At 59.2% G+C, this 24,936-nt stretch overlaps 1 protein-coding gene across 4 annotated transcripts in view; it reads left to right on the top strand.

Annotated features, from left to right (window-relative positions):
- Positions 1-21,890, top strand: part of KLF15 (Kruppel like factor 15) — a 68,902-nt gene extending 47,012 nt beyond the window's left edge. For all 4 annotated transcript variants that reach the window (XM_018067116.1, XM_018067114.1, XM_005696172.3 and 1 more), the window contains 15 exons: positions 2,554-2,628; positions 7,438-7,538; positions 9,410-9,596; positions 11,769-11,836; positions 11,908-12,071; positions 12,258-12,338; positions 12,639-12,820; positions 13,068-13,100; positions 13,181-13,307; positions 15,413-15,464; positions 15,537-15,688; positions 18,541-18,676; positions 19,642-19,847; positions 20,610-20,703; positions 21,609-21,890. In XM_018067116.1, the coding sequence (XP_017922605.1) occupies positions 2,571-2,628; positions 7,438-7,538; positions 9,410-9,596; positions 11,769-11,836; positions 11,908-12,071; positions 12,258-12,338; positions 12,639-12,820; positions 13,068-13,100; positions 13,181-13,307; positions 15,413-15,464; positions 15,537-15,688; positions 18,541-18,676; positions 19,642-19,847; positions 20,610-20,703; positions 21,609-21,722 (1,755 nt within the window). In that variant the 5' untranslated portion in view covers positions 2,554-2,570 and the 3' untranslated portion in view covers positions 21,723-21,890. The remainder of the gene's footprint in view (positions 1-2,553; positions 2,629-7,437; positions 7,539-9,409; positions 9,597-11,768; positions 11,837-11,907; positions 12,072-12,257; positions 12,339-12,638; positions 12,821-13,067; positions 13,101-13,180; positions 13,308-15,412; positions 15,465-15,536; positions 15,689-18,540; positions 18,677-19,641; positions 19,848-20,609; positions 20,704-21,608) is intronic.

Below are 24,936 nucleotides of genomic sequence, written 5' to 3' on the forward strand. Positions count from 1 at the left end.
CGGAGTCAGTCTCTCCACCAGACTGTCCAGCAGGCAGGCGCTGTCAGAACCCCGGACAGGAACTCTCCCGCTTCCAGGAGAGAAGTTAATGCCGAGGCGGGGGCATTCTGGGGGATTCTGGCATTTTGTGGCGTGGCTACCAGCCTCCAGCCTCCAGTCCAGCAGCAGCGGGGAGGGCGGCCTGAGTTCCTTGTGTGGCTTGCTGGTGCCAGTGTTGGAAGGAGAAGTCAGTTCTGACTCCATGTTGGAACTGTTTCTTTGACTTGCTTTCTGTCACTTTTGCTATTATAATCATACGGAACGGCCTGTCTCAGGGAATCCTGCCCCTCTGCCTGACTGTTAAACAAGTGCCTTTGTCCAGAACTCTGTCCACCTGTGGATGGCAAGGAAGAAGCTGACACATACCCGTGCCTGAGGCTTGCCATCCCAGGAGATGTTTGCAAGAGTAGTGGTCTTTTCACATTGCTTCCTCATCTCCTGCCATCTCTGATCTATAAAAGAACCTGGCATCCAGACCCCACTGTGTTGTTCATTCACTCAATTGTGTCTGACTCTCTGCAACCCCATGGACTGCAGCACGCCAGGCCCCCCTGTCCATCACCAGTTCCCAGAGTTTGCTCAAACTCATGTCCATCGAGTCGGTGATGCCATCCAACTGTTTCATCCTCTGTCGTCCCCTTCTCCCACCTTCCCAGCATCAGGGTCTTTTCTAGACCCCACAGGATGGTTACTTTGAGGTGCTCGCCTGCCGTCTTCCTGATCTGCCGGCTCCCTGATCCGAGTCTCTTTCTGGCCTCAGCCCCTCGTCTCCAGTTCACTGGTCTCTTGTGTGGCGAGCAGAGCTAGTTGCGCTTGGAAACACCAGGGTGGGCAGCAAGGACCGTCCTCCAAGTCGGGCTGTCTGATTGCTGAAGGGCCACACGGAGGCTGGAGCCACTTCCCTGCCACGTCTTTTGGTGGGAATTTAGAAACGGGACCCCTTCTCTTGTTTTGGAGCCAGTGTCTTAAGGAAATCTTTTTTACAAATTCTATTTATTGATTTATTTTTGGAGAAAACCCAACCCCCGTCACAGCCCCATCAAGGAGCACAGACCCGCACCTTTCGCTTGTGGCACCTGGGCCATGGGGGTTCTGGAGGGCAGGAGTGCCCAGGGGCTTGGGGCAGGTGGGTGTCGGGCCTGCGCTGTCCGAGCCCACCTCCCGTGTCTCGGTTCCCTCTGTTACTAAGAAGCAGCAGCATCTCCCGAGTCTTGTGGGGGCCGCTCCAGAGCTGACCCAGGGAGGCCCGAGGTGGGGTGAGCTCCCGCCATCTTGGACAGGCGGGCACTGGGGAGATGCTGGGAAGAACCCGGATGAAGGGAGGGCATGTGGACAAGCGCCATGGCGGCGAGAAAGGCGCCTCGAGGAGGGACACAGAGGCTGCACAGCTGGCTGGACCTCAGGGGTCAGGGCGTGGGGGCCGTGGGGGCTGGTGAGGACAGGTGCTGAGCGGAGGAGGAGGGCCTGGCTGCAGGTCTGGGGATGCTCGAGGCACTGATTGCTGAGCTCTAGGCTCCTGTAGGGCCTCTGGGGGATGTGTGGTGAGTTGTGGAGCATTGGGGGAGTTCAGTGTTGATGCAGGGTCATCTCCAGAGACCAGGTGACCAGCGGGTAATGGCAGCCACCCACCTGCGTTGCCTGCCTGCCTCAGGAGGCACTGCGGTGTCAGCTGGCAGGGGAATGGCAGGGAAGGGGTCTCTGCGTCTTCCACTGCAGTCCCCGGAGGCCTGAGGAGGCTCCCAGCAGAAGGGTTGGCTGGGCAGGCATCAGACGCACAGAGCCTGTGGTCTCTGTGAAAAACCGTCCTGCTCTGTTCTTAGGAGCAAAGGGAGGGGCGCCCAGTGGGAGTCACAAGATGCTGTCATGGGCCAGGCACATATGCTGGCACTTTTGTGACCCTTCTTTTGCTCAGTCCTCCAAACTTCCTGGCAAGGTCAGCATAGTCACCAGGTGAGGGCGCTCCGGGGCACCTGGCAGGTGGGGCCCTGGGGCGGGTCACCTGGCAGGTGGGGCCCTGGGGCGGGGCACCTGACAGGTGTGGGCGCTCCGGGTCACCTGGCAGGTGGGGCTCTGGGGCGGGGCACCTGGCAGGTGGGGCCCTGGGGCGGGTCCTCTGGCAGGTGGGGCCCTGGGGCGGGTCCTCTGGCAGGTGGGGCCCTGGGGCGGGTCCTCTGGCAGGTGGGGCCCTGTTGCGGGACACCTAGCAGGTGTGGGTGCTCCGGGTCACCTGGCAGGTGGGGCCCTGGGGCGGGGCACCTGGCAGGTGGGGCTCTGGGGCAGGGCACCTGGCAGGTGTGGGCGCTCCGGGTCACCTGGCAGGTGGGGCCCTGTTGCGGGACACCTAGCAGGTGTGGGTGCTCCGGGTCACCTGGCAGGTGGGGCCCTGGGGCGGGGCACCTGGCAGGTGGGGCCCTGGGACGGGTCCTCTGGCAGGTGTAGGCGCTACGGGTCACCTGACACGCTGTCACACGCTGCTGAGTCTTTGCTGTGGCTGCCACTTTTGTGTCTCCCCAGAGCATGGCCCAGAATCCATGGATAATAGTTCTTCAGTCACTGAAGAAAAGAAGAAGCATGCGAAAAAAGGCAAAGGTAATTCTGGACCTGGGAGTGCAGTCCCATCAGTGGGAGGCAAACTCTCACCCTCAGGCCTCAGATGTCCTCAGACGTAGCTTCTGGTGGGAAGGACAGTGAGAAAAGGTTCTGTTTTCATTAGAAACTGGGTTACTGAAGCCTGAAGCAACAGGAGCGTAAGCCACAAAGTAGGATCTACTTTCCCTCCAGTGCTGAGTGGTGTGGGGGTGGGCCGGGGCTCCGTGGCTCTACCGGAAGCAGCCCTGCAAGCCTCCCAGGCGGCCAGGTTCCAAGTCTTTCTGCTCGGCCATCACTGCTTTCTGGTCTCTCAACCACAAGCTTGTTGCCTGGGCAGAGAGTGGCTGCAGCAGCCCCAGCTATCACGTCTGCTTCCAGACAGGGAGAAGGAGGAAAGGGGAAGGCTAGCTCAGCCGTCCTCGGGAAAAGGTCTTTCCCGGAAGCCCCACCAACAGCTTCTTGCCACACTCCGTTTGCTATGGGGCCACCAGTGTCTGCAAGGGAGGCTGAGCAACGCAGCTTTTCAGTGAGTCGCGAGGTGGCCACCTGTCAGGAGATAGAAAGGGGTGCCTCTGGCAGCCGCACGCCTTGTCCCCCGGGCCCTGCTGTGTCCTCCATGCCTTGGCTTCCTGGACCCCCTCCTGGCCCCTTGGCTGTCCGCACCCCCAGCCCGGCCCCACAAGCCAGTCTGCCGCTCCTGCAGAGGCGAGCAGCTCTGAGCCTGTTCCCTGAGCCTGCCTTCTCTGACCAAGCTCCCGCCCTGGGGCTGGGCTTCCCTGCCCACCCTGCCCACCCCCACTTCCTCTTTCTCTTAGTTATCAAAACCCAGACCGGCCTAGTAGAGCCTGAAGGTCAGTGGACTCGTGCTCATCGCCAGATAGGAAGCAGACAAGATTTAGCCACGTTTGCCTCACCTATTCTTCTCTTTTTTCTTTTTTTGTCTTTGCCAGAATATTCGACTGTTTCAAAATTTGTGTTTTTTTGAAGTGTAGTCGATTTACACTGCTGTGCTGTGTGGCACAGTCATTCAGCCATGCGCATACACACAGTCTTTCTCATATTCTTTGCCATTATGGTTCATCCCAGCATATTGCCCATCTGTGCTGTGCAGTGAAAGTGTTACTCACTCAGTCGTGTCTGACTCTTTGCGACCCCATGGACTGTAGCCCGCCAGGCTCCTCTGTCCATGGGATTCTCCAGGCAAAAGTACTGGAGTGGGTTGCCATTTCCTCCTCCAGGGGATTTTCCTTACCCTGGGATCGAGCCTGCGTCTCTCCCGTCTCCTGCTTTGTAAGGTGGGTTCTTTACCGCTAGTGCCGCCTGGGAAGCCCTGTTTCGGCTGCGCTGGATCTTAGCCGGGCACAAGAGCCCTTCGTCTTCATTGTGGCACGCAGGGTCTCTCGTTGGCTGCATGAGAACCCTTAGTTGCGGCACGTGGGATCTGGTTCCCTGACTAGGCATTGAACCCGGGCCCCCTTCGTTGGCAGCACAGAGACTTAGCCACTGGACCACCAGGGAGGCCCCTGTGCGCAATTGAGAGGCCACGTCTAAGTGACATCACAAGGCGCGTGTCTTTTTCTCTCTGACTTCTCTAAGTGACATCACAAGGCGCGTGTCTTTTTCTCTCTGACTTCTCTCTAAGTGATATCAGGCGCATGTCTTTTCCTTTCTGATTTCTCTCTAAGTGATATCAGGCGCGTGTCTTTTTCTCTCTGACTTCTCTAAGTGACATCACAAGGTGCGTGTCTTTTCCTCTCTGACTTCTCTCTAAGTGATATCACGAGGCGCGTGTCTTTTTCTCTCTGACTTCTCTAAGTGACATCACAAGGCGCGTGTCTTTTTCTCTCTGACTTCTCTAAGTGACATCACAAGGCGCGTGTCTTTTTCTCTCTGACTTCTCTAAGTGACATCACAAGGCGCGTGTCTTTTTCTCTCTGACTTCTCTCTAAGTGATATCAGGCGCGTGTCTTTTCCTTTCTGATTTCTCTCTAAGTGATATCACAAGGCGCTTGTCTTTTCCTTTCTGATTTCTCTCTAAGTGACATCACAAGGCGCGTGTCTTTTCCTCTCTGACCTCTCCTGGTGTGATGACCTCTGGTTGCGCCCACGTTGCTGCAGATTTTGCCAGGATAGACTCCGGGCACTACTGTGCTCCTGCAGAGTGCATCTTCAAATGTCAGGACCTTTCTCGTGCCCAGAAGCAGTGAGCCAGACCATCATCAGAGTTACCCAGTTGCCTCAGGAACATCTTCCCGCAGATTCGTTCTCATCCACAGTCAGCTGAGATCTGGACACCTTCAGCCTTGTCTAACTGAGCAGAGCGGCCTCCGCGTCCTTTCACTCCCTGTGCTTCTGGCGGAGAAACGGTGCTGCTCATCCGCTAGCCTGTCCCTGTGGCGAGCACGTCTGCCCCCTTCCTGGTGGTGTCACTGAGGCCGTTTCTGTCGGTCCTGCACTTCCGCTGGCTCAGCGTTAACCAGGCTGCCTGAGAGAACCTGCGTCTGCGTGTGTGTGCACAGACCCCTTCCAGGAGGGCTCTGTGTTCTCAGCTGCCTCCCTGGAAGCCACCTGTGAGTGCTGGGTTCAGCCGGATCCCGCCTTGCTCATCCCAGCTGTTCACCCAACAGTTTCTTCTACCCATGATGCTTGCATTGAGCTGAGCGTGACATCAAGGGCCAGGGGTCTGCACTGCGGCTTGTCTGTCTGTCCTCACTGAGGTGCCATTCCTATGCAGTGCAGTGACAAACCTCCAGGTCACAGTTTGACCCATTTTGATAAATGTGCACAACTCTGTGTACAGCCTGCACCCTGTGTGCCATCTGGAATGTTTCCCTCCTTCTTCCCGAGGATGGCTGATGGTCTGCTGTCCCCATCAGTTCAGCTCAGTTCAGTCACTCAGTCGTGTCTGACTCTTCGCAGCCCCATGGACTGCGGCACACCAGGCCTCCCTGTCCATCACCAACTCCCAGAGTTTACCTAAACTCATGTCCATCGAGTCGGTGATGCCATCCAACTATCTCATCCTCTGTTGTCCCCTTCTCCTCCCACCTTCAATCTTTCCCAGCATCAGGGTCTTTTCAAATGAGTCAGTTCCTTGGAGCAGGTGGCCAAAGTATTGGAGTTTCAGCTTCAGCATCTGTCCTTCCAGTAAATATTCAGGACTAATTTCCTTAAGGATGGACTGGTTAGATCTCTTTGCAGTCAAAGGGACTCTCAGGAGTCTTCTCCAACACCACAGTTCAAAAGGATCCATTCTCCCATGCTCAGATTCCTTTATAGTCCAACTCTCGTATCCATACATGACTACTGGAAAAACCATGGCCTGCCTGCCACTGGCCAGCTGCTGGGCACCCTCGGAGCCCCTGGAGCTCCCCTTCTGTCCTTTGCTGGCAGCAGGAACTCCCCTCCCTTCAGCCCCGCTGGAGTATAGGTCCTGTCGCCCCTCCTCTTCCTTCCTTCTTTTGTCCTGCCTGGTCACGTGGGATCCTTTTAGGTGTCTGGGGTCCTGGCTGGTTCAGCAGGTGCTCTGTGACAGCCCTTCCAGTTGCACGTGTGTCGCTGATGCGTTTGTGGGGAGAGATGGACTCCACATCCTCCTCCTCCTCCATCACCTGCTGTTCTGAGGCTGTTTCTCCCGCGCGCACCAGGAGGGCTAGAGCTGCTGCTGGGACGTTAAACTTTAGAAGTTGTCACTGAACGTCTACCAGAGTGACAGTACCAGCTCACAGCCCACCACCAGGTGTGAGGGCTCCGGTCACTTCATGCCGCCCCAGCCCTGGGCATCAGCCCTTCCTTTCTGGGTTACCTGGGCCCCTGGGCGTGTGTTAGCATTCCGTGTTCCCCGTGGCCAGCGGGGGGGACGAGCTGTGTTTATGGGCATTGATGATTCTGTGCTGTGAAGCACCTGCCTTCTGCCCATGTTTTCTGCCTCCTTGTTTTAATAATTCCTGGGCTTCCCTGGCTGCTCAGTGGTAAAGAATCTGCCTGCTAATGCAAGAGACATGAATTCGATTCCTAGGTCAGGAAGGTCTCCTGAAGAAGGAAACAGCCAATCCATTCCCATATTCTTGCCTGGGAAATCCCATGGACTCATGGGGTTGCCAAGAGTCAGACATGACTGAGCACATACAAATTTCCTTTTAATTTGAAGATTTTTAAAAAAATGATGAACCCTGTTTCTTCTAAATCGAGGGTAGTAGGAAAGCAACCGTATTTTTAAGCCGATATGTTGGTGCCCTCTGGGTTCCATGTTCTCTGACACCTGGTGAGCTGGGCTGTGGGAACATCTCCCTCATGCCTGGGTGGAGGGCAGCAGGACTGGGGTCCTTGGCAGCCCCAACCTCCCGAGCAGCCCGGCACTCTGCCCTCATTGCTCCCGGTGGCTCCTGCAGGGACGGAGCCGCTGTGCTGGCCTCCCCACCCCCTGCAGGCAGGCCCCGCACACTCCACGGCCAGTCGGCTGCATCGCTTACAAAGGGCAGGTGGAACCTGTCTTCCTTTTGGCCCCTGGGTTCCTGAGACTAAACGCGAGGACAGAGGGCCAGGAATGCAGCAATATCTGAGACACAGGAAGGTCTGTGTTCACACAGTCTCTCAGATGCCAGGGATGGAAGCTAAACAGGCTAAACCAAGCAGGTAAGTTTATAGAGCTGGGAGGTCTGGGCATGGACTCCAGGCACAGCTAGATCCGAGAGAGTGCCTGCTGTTGGCGCCTGCTTCAATGGGCGCTTCCCCGCTGGGCGGCGGGGACGCCGGGACCTGGAAGCACAGATCGCCCCTGGTTCTCTAATGGGACCTCTCCCTCCCCAGCATCCAAGAATGTTCCTGACCAGCCAGCGAATCCTTTCCACATGTCCGGGGACGTGGACTTCTTCTTGCTCAGAGAACAGGAGCGGAACAAGTCTCTCTTGGTGAGTATCTGGGGGGAGCCAGCCCGCCTCGGCCAGAGCACTGGTCCCCCGCACACTCGCTCTAAGACAGTCGATGGCTCACACTGCCTATGAGGGCGCCTCGACTTCGCCTGGCCCCAGGTCTCTCCTCCTCCTCTCGTACCAGCACCACCACTGCCATTCCTGGGCTCTCTCAGGGGCTGCCTGCGTTTCCCCAACTCAGGGCTCAGCCTCTGAGATTCCTCAGGCAGCGGCTCCCTCTGCCACCCCGACCAGGACCAAGGACACTTGGGGACAGGTAGGGCCTCCGGCTCCACCCCAGACCTGATCAGGAGTCCACGGAGTGCCAGTCATGCTCCCACCTCCTGCCTGGATGGAGGCGGCAGACCTTCAGCCAGGGTGCTCGAGCGAGGTGCTCGAGCAGTGCACCCACACACACATGCACACACATGCACACGCATGCCCTGTCATGCGTACACTCTTAAGCACACAGACACGTGTGCACACCCCGCACATGAGTGTACACACTCACACACATGTGTACACTCATGCACATTCACACATCCACATGTGCACACCCATGCACACGCGCACATCCATGCACACACACACGTGTACACTCACGTTCACGCAGACACACACACGCTCACCCATGCACATGCACACACATGTGTACACTCACATTCACGCACAGACACACCCATACATGCACACATGTGCACACACACGTGTACACTCACATTCACACACAGACACACACCCATGCACGCACACATGTGCACACACACGTGTACACTCACATTCACACACACACACCCATGCATGCACACATGTGCACACTCATGCATAGACACACACATACATACATGCTCACCCATTCACATGCACACACACACGTGTACACTCACACATTCACACACAGACACCCATACATGCACACCCACGCAGATGCACACACACGTGCACACTCACACACAGACACACTCACACACTCATACATGCACACACTCACCCCCCCCCGAAACACACTTCCCCTTCATCCAGCAGCAGCGCAGCCTGGACTTCCTTCTCCCAGCCTGGACCGGCCTCAGGGACCCTCTGCCTTCCTTCAGGGCCCCCTGCCCCCCAGCACAGCCCCAGCCTCCTCACACTGAGGAGCCTCCCAGTGCCTTCAGACGGCAGACCTTTTCCGACTGGAATCCTCTCAGGTGGCACTTTCCCAGTTTTATTGCACCAGGACACACAAATCAGGGCCCGCCACACATTAGCGGGGAACAGGCGTTGCCACTGGCAGGACCAGTGGGTGTCGGATTTGACCAGGGGAAGCCACATGCAGGCTCGAGCCAGCAACATCCTCAGGGCCTGGGCGGCAGGAGGGGTGGGTTGCTAGGCCACCAGGAAGAAAGCCGCCCCTGCCATCCTGAGACCCCTCCCAAGTGAAGGGCAGATCCCCAGTGACCCCAGCCCCAGGTCACCCCCAGTAAGTAATGAGCTTCCTTATCAAACTTGGAAACTCTGAGGATCCAGCTTCTCTGAGCCTTGGTTTGTCAGATTTAGAAATCACAGCCCAAGACACTCGGCTTAAGTTTGACCTTCGGATAGATGAGGCAGGGAGTGTGTCCCTGCACCCCGACTGGAATCACATCCGACCAGGGTTCCCCAGCTCCTCTGGCGCCCTGCCTGCCCGCACCGCTTTCTCCACAGGGAGATGCTCCTCACCCCGGGCGCTTCTCCCCTGCACAGAGCACACGTGCGGGCTCCCACACCCCTCCAAGTGAGCACCTCCGCCTGTGCGTGTCGCCTGAAGCTCCGCAATCCTGACAGGACAGGCAGCAGGGAGGGGCCGGTGCGTCTGTCCCCACCCAACCCTGCCCTCCGCTCATCTCCTGCAGGACCGTGAGCAGAAGAAGCAGCTGCGGGTGCATGAGAAGATGACCTACTCATCTAAGGTGTCTGCCAAGCACACCAGCCTGCGCCGCGAGCTGCAGCTGGAGGACGAGACACAGGACCAGGAGGAGCGGGCAGAGCAGCTGCGTAGCTTCCACGAGCAGGTGGCCTGGAAGCTCGCCATGACCCGAGGTGCACCCCGTCCCTTGCTCTCTCTCCCCGCCCCGCGGTCCCCAGCCCCAGTCCCCAGTCCTGGTCCCCAGGCCCACCTTGGCCCTTCCTGTACGAGCAGTGCTTTTAACAGGCTTGAGCCATGCAGGGTTGTGGTGTGGTGTGTGTGTGTGTGTGGGGGGGTGGCAACGGGTCTTCTTTATGCCTGATCTCTGCCTCCCAGGCCGCAAAGATCAGTTCCAGATGGACTGCCAAGCTAGCAGCCTTTAAACCCTGGTGTTGTGTGCAGTCAGACTGCTGACCCGCACCGCGAGTGCGGGCTTTGCTGTGTATCAGATACAGGCATCTCGCTTGGCTTGTCTGTCCTGGGCAAGTCAGCTTTGTCCTGCTGCTGCCTCCTCTGCTGATAACTAGCCTCATGGGTCCTGGGATTCAGTGTCTTCACTCGCTGCATGTAGTGAGTGGGAGCTGTGTGTGTGAGCTGTTGTTATTTTCGTCACCTGGTAAGAAGTCTGAAGGGCTTTCCTGGTGGCTCAGATAGTAAAGAATCTGCCTGTGACACAGGAGGCCCGGGTTTGATTCCTGGGTTGGAAACATCCCCTGGAGGGAGGCATGGCAACCTACTCCAGTAGTCTTGCCTGAAGAATCCCATGGACAGATGAGCCTGGTGGGTGGGCTACAGTCCATGGGGTCACAGAGTCAGACACGACTGAGGGGCAAAACAAGGAAGTCTGAATTACTAAACATATGTATCAGTGTTCTACCGATGAAGTATAGACCAATAAGCCTGAAAGAACCAGTTGAGGTCAGAGTCCTGGACCCCTGGGCTATGTGAATGTGAATGTGAAGCCGCTCAGTCGTGTCCGACTCTTTGCGACCCCATGGACTGTAGCCCACCAGGCTCCTCTTTCTATGGGATTTTCCAGGCAATAGTACTTGAGTGGATTGCCATTTCCTTCTCCGAAGGATCTTCCCACCCCAGGGATCGAACCCGGGTCTTCCGTATTGTAGACCGACACTTTACCGTCTGAGCCACCAGGGAGCCCTGGGCCCCTTGGGCTGTATGGGCCTTGAATGTGAGCATGGAGAGACCCCAGCCCCCGCCCCTGACACCGAGGCTTGTTATGTGGGGGGAAGCCCCAAATATCTCTGACGTGTTGAGTGTGGAGCTCTGCCTGTGTTTTTTCTCTGCCGCCACTGCCTGTTATTGCTAAAACCCAGGAGTAGCAGGGGGCATTCAAGTGGGCAAGACTGGACCCAGCAGGTCTGACTTCCTTGAGGAGTTCAGGATGGCCAGGCCAGGCGTCTCGACTTAAAACAGGCCTCCTGGACCGCAGCATGTCCTTCTGGAAAGGAGCGGGTTTGAGGGCAAGGCCGAGAGCCCACAGTTGCATCCACAGCGGGGGTGCCCCAGCCCGTGCTCTCAGAAAGGCCGGGAAGGAGGCCCCGTGGGCCTTGACCCCAACTGCGATGCCTCGCTGCTTGCACTCCAGAAGGTGGTCCTGATGCCCACCCCAGCTCCTTCCCACCCGGCTGAACCCTGCCAGGGTGGACATAGCCTCTGGAGGCTTGTGAGCGTGCTCAGATGCGCGGTTGTGTCCGACTCTTTGTGACCCTGTAGACTGTGGCCCGCCAAACTCCTCTGTCCATGGGATTTCCCAGCAAGAACACTGGAGTGGGTTGCCATTTCCTTCTCGAGGGGATCTTCCCCACCTGGGGATCGCACCCGGGTCTCTTGCGTCTCCTGCCTTGGCGGTGGGTTCTTTGCACTAGAGGCACCTGGGAAGCTTTGCCGGAGGCGTAGGGCACCCAACCGGAGACCTTGCTGCCTTGTTTTCTCTCCCCCCCATCCTGTTACTGTCCTGGCCAGTAGGCCTTTCATCATGACGTCCAGCCAGGTGAAACTTCCAGGGTGGGGTGTCCAGAGCCTCATTCTAGGGAGAAGGGTGCTACAAGCAAGAGCGACTCGTCAGACCCAAGGAAGGACTTCCCACCTGGCCAGACTCCAGCCGTGGAGACTGCTCTGTATCTGCACAGCCTGGAGGCAGAGCTCGCTCCGTTGTAGTCCCTGTTGTGGCCCAGGCCTCAGGGCGGGCGTAGCGTACCGCCTAGCTCGCGGGTCCCTGGCCGCCACCTGGAGGGGGTGCTCCCACTGCCCGCCCACCCCCAGATGCCTCGTGCCTTTCGCTGCAGAAAAGAAGCTGGAGCCCAGCAACATCAGCAGCTATGTGGACCAGAACCGGCAGATGTTTCTCATCCAGGTAGGCCGGCTGCCCCGTGGGCCCCGCACCCTGTCCCTGTGGGGCCCGCATGATGCCGCTCCCGCCCTCAGTACGCCCTGGATATGAAGCGGAGCGAGATCCAGCGCCTGGAGAGGCTGGCAGCCCAGGAGGAAGCTGAGCTGGAGCGGGCGGAGAAGTTCCTGGAGAAGGACGCAGCCCTGTTCGATGAGTTTCTCAGGGAGAATGACCGCAGCTCGGTGCAGGCGCTGAGGACGTGAGCCCCCGCCTGGGCCTGGCCCAGGCCTGCACGCCTACCACTCCCCCATCCCACCTGCAGTGGCTGTGGACAGACCCTTGCCCTCAGCTCAGGCCCCTGCTTGGCAGCTCCGCCGCCTGCACCCCAGACCGAAGGCAGCGTGGACGCTCCCTTGAGCCCCTTCTCTTCCGCCCCCTCCCCCAGGGCTGACAAGGAGTCCAAAGCCAAGATGGAGAAGATCCTGGAGATTCGTGAGCTGACCACCCAGATCATGAACATCAAGAGGTGAGTTCAGGGGGGCACACTGGCCCTGCCGTGTCTCCCGGAGCCCAGGGAGCTCCATGTGGTCCACTGCTCTGCACCCCGATCACGGCCAGGACCCCCAGCCTTGCGGGTGGCCGAGGCCAGGACACGGGGCCGGGCTCACCCCGAGGCCCTTCTGCCCTGGGAGTGGCGGTGACCTGGGGAACCGAGCTGTGCTGCTCCGCAGGCCGGCCCTCTCGCCCATGTGCAGGGTCCGGGTTGCCTCCCCTCCAAGGGGCCCAGGGGCGGAGCCTGACCTCGCCCGTCCCCTCCTGGGTGCAGCGAAATCTCCAAGTTTGAGGACATGCTGCAGCAGTACAAGGTCTATAAGGACTTCCTGTACAAGCTGTCGCCCAGGGAGTGGCTGGAGGAGCAGGAGAAGAAGCGCTCTGCTCTCAGACAGGCCAAGGAGGTGGTGGAGGCCTTCAAGGGGAGCCTGCTGCTGTCCTCGGTGGGGGACAAAGGTAGCAGGGAGGGGCGGGTGCACCTGTGTGCTGGCCAGCCCTCCCCATCCCCCAGAGGCCCCCAGGCCTCCCCATCCCCGAGAGCCCCCTACCCTCCTCCAGGCCTCCCCATCCCCTACAGCCCCTGCAACCCCCACTGCTCAGCCCACACACTCTGGGAGGTCGGCCAGCTCTCCAAGCAGTCCTGCTGCTTGGGGAGACCCCAGGGAAGTTTCTGGGACCCTGAGCCTCTCCTGGCTTCCCACAGGACTGGAGACCAAGGGCAAGCTGAGCTCCAGAGGTATGTGGCGGTCCCTGGCTGGAGGAGCCCCTCTCTGGGTGGGGGGTGGGCAGGTGGACAGCCCCCTCTGCTTCCCCCAGAGATGCAGAGCCCCAGGAGGCCTGCCAAGCTCCTGCAAGTGATGCGGCTGCACCAGGCACTGTCCACCACCGCCAGCCAGCAGCAGGGCACCCTGCCCAGCGTGCCCAGTAGGGTGGAGTCCAAAAGGTGAGTGGGTGTGGGGAGGGGGTGGTGGAGGAGACTGGCCTGCTGGGGAGCAGCCCCCAGTGGTGCCAGCTTGGGGTGCCTGGAACAGGGGAGAGGCTGAGGAAGGGCCATGTCCAGCCTGGAGGGTCTAGAGTTAAACATAAGCCTGAAAATTGAGGTGTTTCCTGAGCAGACACGTTCGTATGATTTGGTGAACTTGAGCTTGGGGTGGCCCACGTGGGTGCCGCTGGGACAGTCGAAGGTGCATGGAGGAGGCAGCTAGGGGGATGCTTGTGAGAGGACCCACCTGCCTGGACCCTCAGAGTCCAGAGTGCCGGTCGGGGGCTGGCAGAGCCCCTGAGCCTTGAAAGGGAAGCAAGAAGTCTGGACTTTCTTGTAAAATATCCCAGACTTTAATTGTGACAGTCATTTTCAAGTTTTATGCAAAACACGGCAAGGGTCAAACCAACTGACAAGATCCAGCCCCGGCGACTCACCCTGTAGCCCTGCAACACCCCCTCGGGGACCACTGAGTCGCCCTGGGACCTGTCCTGAATGTCTTCTGTGATTCCCAGACAAATCTGCCCCCACCCCCGCCGCATGCTGTGATGACTGACCACAGGGCACGCCTGCCCCACCGCCGCCTCCGGGCCCCCGCTCCTCCAGTGCAGTCACTGTGCACCCCAGCCTCTCCGGGCGGGCTCCCCACGAGGTGCGGAGGGGCAAGGGTGCCTGGCAGCCAGGCAGGGCTGCACCCTCACTTTGCCTCGAGTCCCAGGACCCCAGGGAGGCCAGGAAGTTTCAGCAGGGCGCTGACCCGATCGGACCTGGGTCTTGTGCCTTCTTCTCTGATTCTGTGGTGCACCTGGAGGTTAGCTCTGGTCCCCGGCACCCCTCCGGGCAGGGCTGCAGTCTCCAGCTCCGAGGTCGGATGTGCGTGCCTCCTCTGGCGAGGTGCCCTCAGCCTTGGAGCTCCTGGCAGCAGGGAAGGTCCCTGGGAGCAGAGGTCTGGGACCTCGGCCTGCCAGCCCCGTGACCATGGCCACTGTGCACATTTGGGCAGGTCGTGGGCCGCACAAGGCACTTGGCCAAGAGGGAGAGTCAGAGCTAAAGTCCAGCCCGGCTCCAGCCTATATCCTCTTAGAAGAAAGAGTCTCAGAAGGGCACCTTCCAGGCCAAGAGTGACCTGGGCAGGAGACTGGCTTTCTGAATGGCAGGTTTCCCACATGGCGACTCAGTGGCATCTGTGTGCCTGGGCCTCCCTGGAGGCTCAGGCGGTAAATCTGCCTGCAAGTGTGGGAGATGCAGGTTCAGTTCCTGGTTTGGGAAGATCCCCCGGAGGAGGAAACAGCAACCCATCCCAGTATTCTTGCCTGAGAAACCTATGGACAGAGGACCCTGGTGGGTTGTAGTCCATGGGGTCACAAAGAGTCGGACACGACTCAGTGGCTACACAGGGGATCAAGGTACATACAGGGTGAGGCACAGGCCTGGCAAGTGTGCTCGCCTTCGGGGCCCTGTAATGCCAGCTCTGCGCTTCAGGAAGGCTGAGCTGGAGTCTCTGAGGCCTCGCTCAGCCTCCTGCCGCCGCAAGCCGGCCTCACCAGCTCTGGGGGCGGCAGAGCCTGCATGTCCACACAGGGTGCAGGCTGGGAGGGGTGACGGAAGCAGGACTGAGGTTGGCCAGGTCCCCCCAGTGCTTGTGACCCTCACAGCCTTCCCTGTGGCCGCCGGGTCATGCGTGTCCAGCAAGGTCCCTGACGTGTGGCGTGAGTGCCCCAGCAGCAGTGAGAGGTGCCAGTGATGACCCGTCCTAAGGAGGGAGCAGGGCAGCGAAGGCCCAGTTGTGAGGGAAAGAGCAGGGACCAGGGAGGGGCCTGGCAGTGGGAGCCGTGGGTCTGAGGTCGGGTTTGCTCTTGGATTGTAGGAAGGAGCTGCTGGGGCTGGCAGCCTTGAGATGGGAGCTGCGTTTTATTCTAACTAGAGTGAGAGGGACTGACTGGGCATGGTGTGACCACTGGGGGCCGAGAGGAGGCTGGAGCCATGGCCTCGGCTGCCTGGGGACAGAGGATGGGACTAGGGCTGGTTGGGGAGGTGCCCCAGGCCCCGACCCCGTGTCCCCGCAGGTCCAGCTCCACCCTCCCTGTGCAGGACGACCTCGACAGCGATGATGGGGAGGTGAGTGCCTGCTCCCGCGGGGCTGCAGGGCCGGGCCTGCCGAGCAGGGGCCTCACCCGGCTCTGCTCGCAGGAGCTGGAGCTATACTTCACAGATCCGCAGCAGCTCCTCGACATCTTCACAAAGCTGGAGGAGCAGAACCTGTCCCTGGTCCAGAACACCCAGGAGATGGAGGAGGCCCTGGAGGAGCTGAGCTTCACCCTGAAGAACACTCAGACCCGCATGTATGTCTCAGGGAGGGCTCCGCGGCTGGGCGGCCCACCCTGCCCCATCCATGGTGCTGGCCCTGCCGGCTCTGGGGAGAGGCCGTGTCTCCTTGGGCCCGGAGCTGAGGTTCAGAGTGGGCCAGGCGGGTGGAGCCCGGAGGGGCTGACCTCTCCCCACCCTGGAGCAGCCTGTAGTCGGAAGGGGGCATCTCCACGGACACCCCCCCCACCCAGGTGGTTCTGTAATGTTTATTTTACTCAGCAGTAGAAAATCTGCCTGCAGTGCAGGAGCTGCCCTGGGTCAGGAAGATCCCCTGGAGGAGGAAATGGCACCCCACTCCAGTACTCTTGCCTGGAGAATCCCATGGACAGAGGAGCCTGGTGGGCTGCAGTCCACGGGGTCGCAGAGTCCGACACGACTGGAGGTCTGAGCACAGGCGCATTTATCTCACTAACGCTTATGATGACTAGAGCTGTTCTTTGTTATCTAATAGCAGTGATGTGGCCCAAGCCTTCGTCATGTAGTATTTTCTGCCCAGCATCGGCTCAGAGTAAGTTTTCTGGAACAGAAAGAGGCGTCAGTTTTATTGTTGACACCAAGCCCTGCAGAGCCCGTTTGGGCAGGGTCTGGTTCCAGGTGAGGCCAGCTGGGAGCAGGGGATCACCTCTTTACTCCCGATCCTTGAGTAAGCACCCATTCTGGATCAGGCCGGGGTCTGGGCCCTTCGTGAATAAGGTAAACCGTGCCCCACGAGCTGGCAGCCCAGGGGAGCCGACCTAGAGGTGCGCAGATTTGTCCTGTGGGTTGTAACACATGCTGGGAGTAGAGTCCTATGAGGAGGGTGACGTGGAGGTTGGCGGCAGATGGGAGAGGGAAGGGGAGGCTCTCAGGGAAGGTGTCCTTTCAGCCACGGACTTCCTGAGTGATGGAACACCACAGGGAATCTTGGGGGAAGAGGGAAGCACGTGCAAAGGTCCTGAGGTGGAGCCAGCCCACAGCTTTGACCGCTTGTGTGCTCACGTCCTGTTGACCGACATCCTGCCTTGGATAATTTCCTACCAAGAGTTTCCAGAGCAATGCTGAAGCATGAGCTCTCAGCAAAGACTGTGTTTCCTGCCAGTGCAGGAGGTACAACAGACTCGGGTTCGGTCTCTGAGTCGGGAACACCCCCTGGAGAAGGGAACAGGTACCCACTCCAGTATTCTTGCCTGCAGAGCCCCATGGACAGAGCAGCCTTGCAGGCTCCAGTCCACGGGGTCAAAAAGAGTCGGATGTGACTGAGCGTGCACACAGTGGGGAAGAGGCATCTTTTAATCCCAAACAGCTGGGAAAGAAATAGAACAGATTCACCCCCCCTCCCCCCCGCCAATCTGGTCCATGTAAAAGGGGTGCTGGCTGCAAGGTCACTCTCGTGTCCAGGCACTGGACGCAGAGGAAGCTCTAAGGAACAGGCTGGACTCCTGGCAGCCATGCGCCACTAGGAGACGCAGTGCTGACTCTGCAGTGGACACTCAGGGTCGAGGGGGGGCCCAGCCTCTGTTCTTATCCTCCTTAAGGGCCCAGGCCTGGAGGGCAGGGTGTGTGTGAGCTGCAGGTGGTCCCCCTGGCCACCCGCCTCTGAAAGCCTGGGAGGGCTGGGTGGGCCAGCTCCACCCCCTCGCATTCAGGCTCCTGGCCTCAGCCTCACAGCCATGGGACTGCAGCCTGGAGGGCTGCCAGGGGGCGGAGGCCTGCACCCTGGCGCCCGTGCTCATGACAGAGGGCAACTTCGCCCTCCCGTGGCACTTTGCCGGCAGTTCTATTCACCTGGGTGGAGCCTTAGAACCACCATAGGGAACGGGGCACCTCTAGACCCCACAGGCACAGCTGGCTGAGTGACCAGTGTCCTGCTCACTCTGGTCAGGACTGGCATGCCACTGCCCATACTGGCGAGACCCATGCCAACTGTAAGAGCCCGGGTTCCTGCTCCAGAACCCCAGCAGACAACGCATGTCTGCCGCGAGCACGAAAGACTTAAGGCGCTTCATCTAAAAGGTGATGGTTGCAGCCCTAACCCTAGTGAAAACAAAAGTCGCTTGGTCGTGTCTGACTCTGCACCCTAGTGAAAACGGAAGTCGCTTGGTCGTGTCTGACTCTTGCAACCTCGTAGACTATACAGTCCGTGGAATTCTCTAGGCCAGAATACTGGAGTGGGTAGCCTCAGTCTCTCCCTTCTCCAGGGGATTTTCCCAACCCAGGGACCGAACCCAGGTCTCTCGAATTGCAGGCAGATTCTTTACCAGCTGAGCCACCAGGGACGCCCCTAAGAGGATCAAAAACTTGGGATCACAAAACCCTGTCCAGTGAACGTCCACAGCAGCATTGTTCCCAAGAGATTAAAGGTAGAAACTGCCTAATGTCCACTGAAGAATGACTCTGACAAAGCTTGGTCTCCCGCATGGTGGACCACAGTGGTCGTAAGCAGAAACGAGGCTCTGACCAGGCACGCTACAGGACAGACAGGCCTGAAAACACAGTGCCGGGTGAAAGAGCCAGACACAAAGGGACAGATGCCACGGGGCCCCGTGCTTATGTCCAGGACAGATGGAGTGGAGGGGTGGGCAAGAGTGACCGGGGGCTTCTCTCCAGTTAATGACACTGTCGTGAAATTAGATTATGATGGTCAAGAAAAAAATTGGACATTTCAAAAGAATTTTATGGAGAATTATATACCTCAATAAGGCAGATTTTGGTTCCCCCTCCTTTTTTTTGTAGCATGGATTGCTAAGATGTTAGATTTCCACTGCGTCTTACCAGGGCCTCTGAGGCTGGGGCTCGGCCCTCAGCATGCAGCAGGGCCAACAGGCTCAGAGGTGCTGGTGCCCTTCAGGGACCGGGAGGTGAACCAGCTGAAGCAGTGGATCACCACGCTGATGATGTCCATCACCAAGGAGGAGGAGACGGCCGCGGAGCTGGAGCTCAAAGCCCGCGTCTTCCATTTTGGCGAGTTCAAGGGTGATCAGGAGGTAGGGCCCCTGGATGGGCGGATGGCAGCGGTGGGCACGTGGCCGTAGCCCCAGTGGAGGGTGGAGTCATCCCTGCCAGAGGGGCCCAGATTGCGGGAGAGCCAGCCCGGAGGCACGTGGTTCTCTGGGGCTGCTGTGGTCCTTGCCACTCGCCAGGCTCTGGGCTTGACCCACGGGCACCGCTGGACAAAGCCCTTGGCCCCAAATCAGAGCCAGCCATGTGTTCACGCCCCATGAATGGGCAGCTCCCCAACACCCCTCCTCCATCCCGCTTTCCTTCCGTGAACTCATCTTCTTCTTAAACAGTGTGTCTGGAAGTGACCCTTCAGGGAGGCAGGCAGGCATGTCCCCAGCCAGGCCGGGAGGGTGAGAGGACTCAGAGCACAGAACCCAGTGGTCCGGGGCCTGCACCCAGCTTCCTAGTTCATTCGATTGCTGTTAAGAGCCTCCTGCCTGCTGGGCACTGGGCCAAGTAGCCGGAGCCCCAAGAGCGGGCTGGTCATCTACCCCCAGACTATCGGGCGCCAGCTGTGCCCTGTGCCCCCTGCCCCTTCCCCGCCCTCTTGGCCACCCCAGGGGACAGGGGTGTTGTGTCTTCTGAACATCAGAACAGGCTGATGGGGCGGGGGGTCGTCTAGCCCAGCACTATAGAAAGCAGGTCACAGAACGTGGTCCTGGGGGGAGCTGAGGGCAGCACAGGGGCAGAGTAGGTCACGGGGCCTCAGTGGGCACCCCGGGTCCAGGCAGGAGCCCTAGTAGGCACTGGGACCCGGGATCTGGCTGACCACAGAGGCCCAAGGTGCAGCCCTCTGCCCAGGAGAAGCCCGAGGGTCCAGCCCTGTGCCCCCTGACTTCCCGAGCACCCCATGCTGGCTCGGCAGAGCCCCGGGAGGTCAGCTGGCCGAGGCGTGGGGGCAGCCCGGGCCCGCGCGGCCCCGCTGGAGGGAGGCCTGCCCGCCTCACAGGACAAGCTGCTGGAGAGTCTGAACTGCAAGGTGCTGGACGTCTACCGGCACTGCGTGGGTGGCCAGCAGGAGTCCAGCCTGGGCACCGTACAGATGCTGGCCACCATCGAGCACCAGCTGGACGAGCTGCTTGAGAACCTGGAGCGTGTGCCCCCAGCCCGCATCGAGCAGGCTGAGAAAGCCAAGGAGAAGGAGAGGCGGCTCCGGTGCGTGGGGGGGCCCTGCACACCCCCACCGGCTCTGGGTTGGCCCTGAGGACAGGGGCACGCCCTGGGGCTCCCCGCTAGGAGGGGTGTCTGGGGTTCAGATGGGGCCACAGGCTCAGCCCAGTGGGGAAGGTCCCTCCATTGGGAGAGGCATGTGGTGGCCTTAGGGATCCCGGGAGCGAAGCGATGGGTGACCCCCCACCTCCCGCACCCAGCCGCCAAGGAGAAGAGAGTGAGAGGCACTTTCTGGGCAAAGAGCTGTACTGTCTGAGCCTGGTGAGGGAAAGGGCCGGTCTGAGAGCTGCTAAAGGGGAATTAGCAAAGGGTGTGCCCCATGGGCCCAGTGGGGTGCAGGCCAGTTCCTGGTCACCTGGGTCTTTCGGTCCCATTAGAGTCCTGAGGCACGGCCATCTGTGATCAGCCATGTCTTTCCCACACACAAGGGCCCTCCCCCTGGGTCCCCAGACCCTGCTCAGGGAGGCACTGGACAAAGGTTTGGTGGCCCCAAGTACAGACAGGAGGACTCGGGACTACTGACCTGGGCTTTCAAGGGTGGCAATGCCTCAGTGACCAGGGAGGGGAAGCCAGGAACCTGGGCTTTCCGGGGGGGAGATGAGCCTCGAGCCAGGCCCTCCCAAGCAACCAGGGCCAGAGCCAGCAGGGAGGTGGGGCAGAGCGGTGCGGAGGCCTGAGGCTGCGTGGGGAGGAGCTGGTGGCGTTCTCCGGGCCTTTGGTCGTTAACCTCGCCCTTCCTGCCCCCAGACTCCGGGAAGAGAAGGCAAAGCTGCAGAAACAGCTGCAGGAGGAGCGACTGCTGCGCGCACAGGCGCGGGCCCAGGCCGAGGTCAGGAAGAAGGTAAGTGAGGCCCCGAGGAGGCATGGCCCGGGGGCGTGGTGGTCCCGAGGGGCGTGGTGGCCCCGAGGGGGCGTGGCGGCGTGGAGGGGGCGTGGCGGCGTGGAGGGGGCGTGGCGGCGTAGAGGGGCGTGGCGGCGTAGGGGGCGTGGCGGCGTAGGGGGGCGTGGCGGCATAGAGGGGGCGTGGCTGGGAGGGCTCATGGCTGCTGACCCACCAGGCCTCGCCCACTTTTGTAGACACACTTGCTGGAGTCCTGAGGGGAGACGGGTCACCAGAGCAATGTCAGGGTGGAGCCAGGATCCCCATTCTCAGGCCTGCCCTGCCCCCCACCCCTGAGGACCTGCTTCCTCCGGGCAACCTCCCAACCCTCCCTAGGAGCACTGGTGCCCACAGCTCAGTGCCCCCCTGGGGTCCCACCTACATTCCAGCCAGACCCCAGGCCAAGGCCATCACCTTTCACTCACTGAGGGTCCCCCAGCCACTGCGCCCCCCACCCACAGCATACGGGCAGGAGTAGCCAGTGGCCTGCTGGACTTGTGGTCCCTAAAGAGTCCTGATCCTGACCCTGGCCCGAGGACCAGTGTGGATCCCACAGGGTCTCTCCTGATCCTCGTAGCCGGAGAGATGTCACTTTAGCCTGGCGTCTCCCGAGTTTCCAGGTGCCTCCTTCCTCCCCCACTCTCACTCACCCAGGGCCAGCACCCTGGTGTACAGGCCGGATAGATTTCCCTACCCCAACCCTACTGGAGGCCCTGGCCCACCCACAGACCACACGTGACCTCAGCCACCGGAGAGGCTGGGCCAGGCCTGGGCCCCGGGTTCCCGTGCGTTCAGGGCAGGTGTCCAGGCCTCAGCCCGGGTGCAGTGAGGCCGGGGTGCAGGCTCACGGCATCCCCTCCTTGCAGCGGGGCAGGAGGCTAGTGTGCCGATCCCGGCCACCCGCCCTGAAGACCAAGGAGCGGTCCAAGCATGAGCTGATGGACAAGGACAGGGAGGAGCAGCTGTTTTTCTTCACGTAGCGTGGCCTCCTGCTGGCTGAGCAGGAGCAGATGGAGGCGCGGGGAGCAGAGGCAGGGCCTGCACGGGCCCCTCGCCCTCCACGCTGCGCCTTCACACTCACCCGAAATAAAAGCTGTGTCGCTTGGGTACCTCCGAGCCTGTCTTGGGAGGCAGACACAGTAACAAAATGTCAGTCTCCCCTCATTTGTCACTTCAACCAGGAAATGATAAGGGATAGAGGAAGAGATGGTTAGATGGCATCACCAACTGAATGGACTTCAGTTTAAGCAAACTCTGAGAGAGAGTGGAGGACAGGGAAGCTTGATGCGCTACAATCCACGGGGTCCCAAAGAGTCAGACGTGACTTTGCGGCTGAAGAACAGTGACAAGGGATGGGACCGTCTGGCTTTCCTGTCAGCCAGCTGCTGAGACAGACGTGCCTGGGGCGGGATCAATTGCAGTTCTGCACAAGGTGAGATGGGAGATCAACTGCATGTCAACCTGAGGTGACGGGGTAAAAACTTCAGTGTGAACTGAGGTGATGTGCGCGACCCACCCTAGCCCCAGCCTGGGATCTTCTTCAGCTCCACCCAGTGCTGGTGGGCTGCAGGATGACTCCTAGCTGCCAAAGCACTCAAGTGTGGGAACAAGCTCTGTTACACTCGAGGGGAGATGTGGGCGGAGACCCAGGCTCTCGGAGGCGAGTCGTGCAGTTTGTCCGTTTTCTCCCTGAGGGATGAGGAGGGTCGTCTCTAGGTGGAGACTGAGTGGAGGCGTGGGGTCAGCTCATCTCCACCACAGGGTGCGGCGTGGGGGCAGCCCCGGCTCCACCCTGGGGTGCGGCGTGGGGGCAGCCCCGGCTCCACCGTGGCATGAGGCGTGGGGCAGCCCCGGCTCCACCGTGGCGTGAGGTATTGGGCCAGTCCCCTACTCCTCCATGGGACTAGGTTTCAGGTCACACCCAATGCCACCGTGGGGTGAGGTGTGGAGTCAGCCCCCACTCCACTCGGGTGCAGTGTGGTGTCAACCCAAGCTCTACCATGAACTTAGGTGCCAGATCTGAACCAAATTCACCGAGGGGTGCGGTGCGGGTAAGGTGTCAGGTCAGCCCCCCCCCCCGGCCCCCCGTGGGGTTGAGTTGTGGGGTCTGCCCCAGCTCCACTGTGATCCGAGGTTAGGGTCAGCCCTAGCAACTCCATGGGGTGAGGTGTTGGCTCATTCCCACCATGAAGTGAAGTGTGGGGTCAGCCCCAGGTCCACTGTAGTGTGAGGTGTGGGGTCAATGCGCAATTCTTCCATGGGTGGAGGTGTGTCAGCCCCAGCTGCACCAAGGGCTGAGCTATGGGGTAAGCCCCACCATGGGTTGAGGTGTGGGGTCATCCCCAACTCCACCTTTGGATGAGGTGTGGGGTCTGCTCCAGCTCCTCCATGTGGTGAGGGTCAGGCCCAGCTCCACCATGGGATTAGGTGTGAGGTCAGTCCCCAACTCCTTCTTGGGGTGAGGTGCTGAGTCAGTCCGAACTCCACTGTGGGGTGAGGTGTGGGGTCAGCCCCAGGTCCACCGTGGGGTGAGGTGTGGGGTCAGCCCCAGCTCCACTGTTATGTGAGGTGTGGGGTCAGCCCCAGCTCCACTGTGGGGTGAGGTGTGGGGTCAGCCCCAGCTCCACCGTAGGGTGAGGTGTGGGGTCAATCCACAACTCTTCCTTGGGGCGAGGTGTGGGGTCAGCCCCACTGTGGTGTGCGGTGTGGGGTCAGCCCCACCTGGGGTTAGTAGTAGGATCAGTCCCCAACTTAGTGTAATGAGGTGCGGGGTCAGCCCCAACTCCACTGAGGTATTGGGTCAGCCCCCGGCTCCAGTGTGGGGTGAGGTGTGGTGTCAACCCTAGCTCCACCGTGGGGTGAGGTCATGGTCAACCTCATCGTGGGGTGAGGTGTGGTGTCAGCCCCAGCTCCACCATGGGGTGAGGTCAGGGTCAATCTCATCGTGGGGTAAGGTTAGGGGTCAGCCCCAGGACCACTGTGGTGTGAGGTGTTAGGTCAGCCCCACCGTGGGGTTGGTAGTGGGATCAGCCCTAGCTCCACCATGGGGTGAGGTCAGGGTCAACCTCATCGTGGGGTGAGGTGTGGGATCTGCCCCAAACACTTCGTGGGGTGAGCTGTGCAGTCAGCCGCAGCCCCACTGTGGATTGAGGTGTGGTAAAGGAAGAGGAGAAGGGGACGACAGAGGATGAGATGGTTGGATGGCGTCACCGACTCAATGGACGAGTTTGAGCACGCTCTGGGAAATAGTGAAGGACAGGGAGGCCTGGTGTGCTGCAGTCCGTGGGGTCGCAGAGTGTGGGACACGACCTGGGGACTGAACAAGGGGGTATTCAGAAGCAGAACTCTTGAGGTTGCTATTGCAGGGTATGGCCACAAGGCGGCAGGATTTTTTTTATGCACACTTGTGATTACCTTGGAAATGAAAGCTTTGAGTTTTAACTCGACTGTAATACGGAATGTACTTGAAGAAACACCCAAAAGCTTGTGTTCTTCCTGAACATTCTTATTTATTTATTTTAATAATTTTATTTATTTATTGGCCGTGCCATGCAGCTCATGGGATCTTAATTCCCTGACCAAGGCTTGAACCCTCGCCCCCTGCTTTGGAAACACAGAATCTTAACCACTGGGCTGCAGGGAAGTCCCCCTGAGCATTATTTTTTAAATTAATCTTTATTTTTTACTGTAGTAACATTGATATACTGTGTGCTGTTGGTGGCAGTTGAACCTAACGTGCTCTCGTTATTCAATCGCCATGTCTGATTCTTTCTGTAGGAGTGCCCCCTTTCGCCAGGCCCTGTTACACTGGTAAAACATCCATCTGTGTACACATGAGTGTGCATGCTTAGAAGTGTCTAGGTACATAGGTGTATGAATGTCCAGATAGATAGAACTGTCTAGATACATAGGTATATGAATATATGTATATATGCATAGACATATATAAATACTTAGATATATAGATACATGAATATCTATATACATAGACATATAAATATGTACATATAGACATAAACATGTACATACAGATGTAAATATCTATTATAGATACATATAGGCATAGATATTTATATACACAGACATATAAATATCTGTCTATGTGGAAGATGGTTACACAGTGGAAAATGCAAGAGATAACCTTATAGACAAATTAGGGGATACAGATAGTGGCATTTATAAGATCATACTAGC

This window comes from Capra hircus, chromosome 22, assembly GCF_001704415.2.
Source record: "Capra hircus breed San Clemente chromosome 22, ASM170441v1, whole genome shotgun sequence".
Lineage (NCBI taxonomy): Eukaryota > Metazoa > Chordata > Mammalia > Artiodactyla > Bovidae > Capra > Capra hircus.